The 5383-nt window shown below is 27.2% G+C and overlaps 1 protein-coding gene across 1 annotated transcript; it reads right to left on the reverse strand.

Moving 5' to 3' along the window:
- LOC109329827 (F-box/kelch-repeat protein At3g23880-like) lies at positions 2578 to 5134 on the reverse strand. The gene is made up of 2 exons (XM_019563678.1): positions 3801 to 5134; positions 2578 to 2768 (listed from the first exon to the last, which is right to left on the reverse strand). Exon 1 carries the CDS (start codon positions 5001 to 5003, stop codon positions 3810 to 3812), a length of 1194 nt encoding a protein of 397 aa, XP_019419223.1. The 5' UTR covers positions 5004 to 5134; the 3' UTR covers positions 2578 to 2768; positions 3801 to 3809.

Raw genomic sequence — 5383 nt, forward strand, 5'->3', positions numbered from 1 at the left:
GAAATAATAGTCTTGTCTTTTCATAGTTATCTACTATGTGATAAGGATTTGTTGTCTTAAAATATGTCATCAACTTTTTTCCGAAATATTTAATTTACTTGTGTATAGTTTGTAATATGCATACTTGATACATAAGATAAATGAGATATGCAAGTATGGTGTTATTTTAATTTATGATACTATCATGTCATTTATGGAAAGAAGGTTATTTCTAATTACATCTAATATCTTTAGCATCACTATCTTTTTAGTGAAACCAAAACACCAAAAAGACAATTGTTATTTTTGTTACTTTGTGAGACCAGACAATTTTATTTTTGTGTTATGATTAGTGATCTGAAATGATTCTTTCACTTTTGTTGAAGAAAATCAATACCTAATTTACTGTTTATATCTTCATGTACTTCAAATATTTAGTTCCACATGTTTTATTTATCATTGCTAACTTTGTGTCGGTCACCTACATTTTTTTTTTCTCATATAAAATATATCATCTTCATATTATATTATTAAAAAATAATTTAAATATAAAAAAATGCAATATATAAACTCAATAGAGAGTAAAAATTTAAGATGATAACATGTGTTAGTTGATATGATATCTATATAAAACATATGTGAAATTCTCATTTTGTGCCTCTAATAATGATTAGAGAGTTGCTAGATGTTTTTATATGTTATTATGTGTTCTATTGATTTGAGTGCTGAATTTATTCAAGTGTGAAGTCTCACATTGGATATGCGGGAAGGAGTGAAAGCGTTTATAAGAAGGAAAAGCCCATGTAACTAATGCCTTAAGGTTTTGGTTCAAGACGTGGTATCTCTTCACTCTTCCCATGTAACAATGGAACTGCATGATGGTTGGAAGAGAATGTGCTTTTTTTAGTTCTGGATAAGCTTAAATATTTTATTCATTTTTAGTAATAATATTTTAATTTAAAAATACACTATTCCCATATTAGTTACAATATTTTTAGTTTTTATAAAAAACCTTAAAATTTAATTATTTAAGTTGATATTATTTATATACCACTAAAATATATATATATATATATATATATATATATATATATATAAATTAAATGTGATTTATGTATGTGTAAAAAGGAGAAGGATATTTTGTATAATTTTATGAAAACTCATGAATATCAATCTAATGTACTGTAAAAGAGAAATAATAATGAACATTGTTCTATAATTTGGGTTAAGAAATGTATATGATATATATATATATAGGTTGACAAATTCTAATAATTCAGATTTACTATGAATCACCATATTTTCATATAATGGATGAACAAAATGTAGAGAAGGTTTTTTGACTTATTCCTATAGTAAGTGAATTCACTCTCTATTTTTAAATCATTATTATAGTATTTTTATATTTAAAGTAATTCATTGATTTATCTTGATAAAATATTTAATGAATTGAAAAAAGGTTTTCTTAAATTATGATAATCAACCTATATATACACCACAAAAAAGTTGTTATTATAATAAATGAGAAAAATTAAAATTAATCATTATATTGGATTTCGTTTAAAGATCAAGATTTGAAAGATAAATACAACTTATTTTTTAATTGATCATGTAATTATCAATGCACTTTTAATTCTAATCATTTGTGTATAATTATATCACTGAAATTTATTAATATCATAGCTTTTATACGAAAATTTTATTCACTTGATTCACCAACCTATATCTATATATTTATATGTCAGCCTATATATTTCTAAATCAAAATTCAGCAACGAAGTTCGTTATTATTTTTTTTATCATGAGTTTTAGTGAAATTACATAAAAATATATTAGTATTTTCATTATTCATTAACTAAATTTTTAAAAATTTATAAATTTTATAGATTGGGAAGATTATAAATAATTGTCTTTATTGAATTTTGTATCAGAAAATTTAAATATATAATTTGATTTAAATTACAGAATGATAATTCAATGAAGGTTGCTTTTTTAGGTGAAGGGTTAACAAATGTTGCTTTAATAGTTTAATGTATAATAATTAAACCCTAAATGAATTTACTTTGGACATAAATACCAACTTAGAGTTACTTCTCTACTTTAATTATCTAACTAACCAATATTAAATTAAAACACTAGCTCAGTGTTTTAAAGGTATTGCAAAAAACAATCCATTTGAAAATTTAATACCTAAATTTATATTCTATCACGCATCCCTATCTAATTATCAAACAAGCCAAATGATATATAATGAGGATAAAATTGAGAAAAGGTTTAAAATAAATCAAACTTGTGCATAAGATTAGGGTATATCTTTTATTTTAAGTCAAACCCAAATGTTTTCATTATAGGTAAATATACTTGTAGTTTCCTAGTTTGAACTCAAGAACTCACTTTTTTTTATAAGCAAATATATTAGAATCAGCCATAAGGGGTGTCAACCCAATTACAACTTACAAAGAAGATCAATACAAGAGTAAGGATCAATACACCATTGAGCAAAAGTGTACAATTTAGCTCCTATATTTTTAGAAATCCACAACCAAGATCTAATTTGAATCGAACTCAAGAACTCACACTTTATCTTATAGTTTTACAAACTAAGTTAACTTTTGGGATAATAAGTAAGTTTATACCACAAAATATAAATAGAAAACAAGAGTAATATGCATAGTAAAGGAATTACAATATAGAAAGTATTTCCCCTATTTAGTTGTTCCATTCTTCAACCAATATCATCCAAAATCATTCCCTTGTTCCAATTAGAAGTGATGCACCAGAATTGTTTCCTGTGAAAATGAGAACTTGTCACAATTAATACTAAATAGTAATCTAAAAATAATGTTAAAAGAGGAAGAGTTTCTTAAACAATAATTGGATATTAATGATCATTTTAATTAGTGTAGAAGATAAAATTGATCTAGACAAAATATTGTAATTAATAAATTTGATGAAGTATGTTGTTGTATTGAAGAACATTACCTGAAAATGTAAACTCTCTCCTAACAAAATATCATATATAAATCATCAAATCATGATACTGGGGCACATGAAGTAATAAATGAAATTATAATCAATTAATATCTTACCATATCAAGTGTAGAATTGCTAGAAACTGCATGAGATAAGTAAAATTTTGGAAACATTTTGAAGTTAATAATGAAGAGTCAATTTGCAAATTAAACCAAAATAATGTAAGAGATGATTTGTTAGCATTTTCATATAACACAGTTAAATGGTTAAGCAAGTAGAGCTATAACACTTCTAGGAAACCCTAAGTGAGAAAAAATATATATGAATATTCTAATGTAAAGGAGAAAATATATATGAAAAAATATATGAAACCCTAAGTGCCCCATTTAAAATAAGAGGAGAAAATTGAAAGTTCAACTCAGAGAAAATATAATGAGGGGTAAAATTCATAATATAAGTATGCAAAGAAGAAAATGTACATATGTAAAATTGACTAGGAATTCATATTAAGGATGTAACATGCATAATCTATTTATTGATCTAAAAAGGTCTAATTGCTTCAAGGATTTTATAATTACAAAATCTAGAGAGTGTCTACATTCAAACAAAAAATAATAATAAGACACTTTATGGATAACTTAGGAATTAGAATCTTAGTTATAAGAATACATCATTGTTTTGTTGGAGTTTTACCTTCACCTTTGATGAATAGTACACTAGATTAAATATCAATTTTCTCATGCAAAAACTAGATTTCACTATATTGAAAGATTGGAAAACATGATTCATGCATCAATGTACAAAATAGATAAACCACATTTAGTAAATTCTCTAAAGACAAGACAAACCTTCAAACTTTAGTTAACACTAGCATTGTAGGGTGAAACCAAGCTCTCAATGTAAGTACCCCCTTCAATCCAAATCTTTGAAGTCCAAAACTCAAGATGTTTTAATGAATTACATCTATAGTTATACACAATGAACCTTCCATCATCATTGATTTTCAACATTATTTCATTGTTGTCCCACATGAACAAGGGTCTTGGATAATATGGCCCAATGTCCATATAAGAAATCTTGAGAAATATATTCCAAGACTCTATAACTCCATATAGTTTCATTTGCCACAAGACAAAATGGGCTTTATTGAAGTCACAAGAAAGACATAGGCATCCCCCTAAAACCCACAACTTAGTACTTCCAACATAGTCTAATGTAGTAACAACATTAGGCACTGAAATCTCCTCAAATGTCTCATTGGTAATGTCAAGAGAAACAATCACTAGAGATTTATCACAAGAAAGACATAACCAATTAAGAGTGCCACTCACAAATTTTCCATAATCTTCACTATAAGTATCTATATTGGAACATGGAAAAAATTGAAGGCTTTGCATATCCCTCCAAGATCTTGAAACACCCAATTCATAAACCTTAACCATGGTCTTCTTACCAATGGGATCACAATAGATTGCAATGGTCTTGTAAGTGTCATTGATATGATCATATCCAAAACCAAACAAAGTGAAACAAAGTTCATCAACATCACCAAATACCCAAGGGTGATCAAAGCATGGTGGGGATTGAGATTTAAATTTGGTTGATGGATTCAAATAATTGACACAATTATCATTTTCATAATTCATCCAACATATCAATCCATTGCATGATTGCACAATCTCGACACCAAGACACAGCTCGAATGATGACTCATCGAATATGGGTCGAGACAAATCATCAATTACAGATCGGAGAGAGGGAGACAACAAAAATTTATGATCCAAATAATAATCGATCCCCAATAATCGATGATTGCGGAGATTAGGATCAATGCTTGATCGATCTACATGCTTCTTGACAAAATCGGAACTTGAAATTAGAGAATTCCACAACTTACATACACACTTGAATTGGATGAGCGATTTCACCGGAAGCCACAATAAGATTTCATATATGAGTTCGTTCAAGAGTACTGGACATAATGGGTATGTCGTGTCATCCTTTGACGCTCGTCTCTTGCGGCTTACGTTGGTGGTTGCTTGAGTAGACATAGGTTCAGATGGGTTGCATGTTTGTGCTTACTATTTCTCAAACGTCTAGTGCTATTTTTTGAATTGCATAAGTCACGTTGAGTTGAAAGCTGGAAAAGGAAAGCATGAAAAGTGTTCAACGTTACACTAATATTTTAATCTTGTTAAAATGTATTTTGATGTTACAGGACAATTTTAGAATATTAAAAAATGAAAATAATTTGAAACAATTGCATATATACATATATCCTGAGTGATTCATAAATATTCGTATAGCAATTTTGTACGTATATCGTGTATTTCCTCTGAAATTCATTCTTTCCATTTCCTGTCCACTTTCTTTAATCTAATGATCATCAATTTTATAACAAAAATTTAATTCAATATTTGATTATTTAATG

The sequence above is a fragment of the Lupinus angustifolius genome, chromosome LG16 (genome assembly GCF_001865875.1).
Source record: "Lupinus angustifolius cultivar Tanjil chromosome LG16, LupAngTanjil_v1.0, whole genome shotgun sequence".
In the NCBI taxonomy this organism is placed as follows: Eukaryota; Viridiplantae; Streptophyta; class Magnoliopsida; order Fabales; family Fabaceae; genus Lupinus; species Lupinus angustifolius.

What these genes read in the sequence shown, in the direction of transcription:
- LOC109329827 (XM_019563678.1), bottom strand. Translation starts at nt 5,003, where the DNA reads ATGTCTACTCAAGCAACCACCAACGTAAGCCGCAAGAGACGAGCGTCA.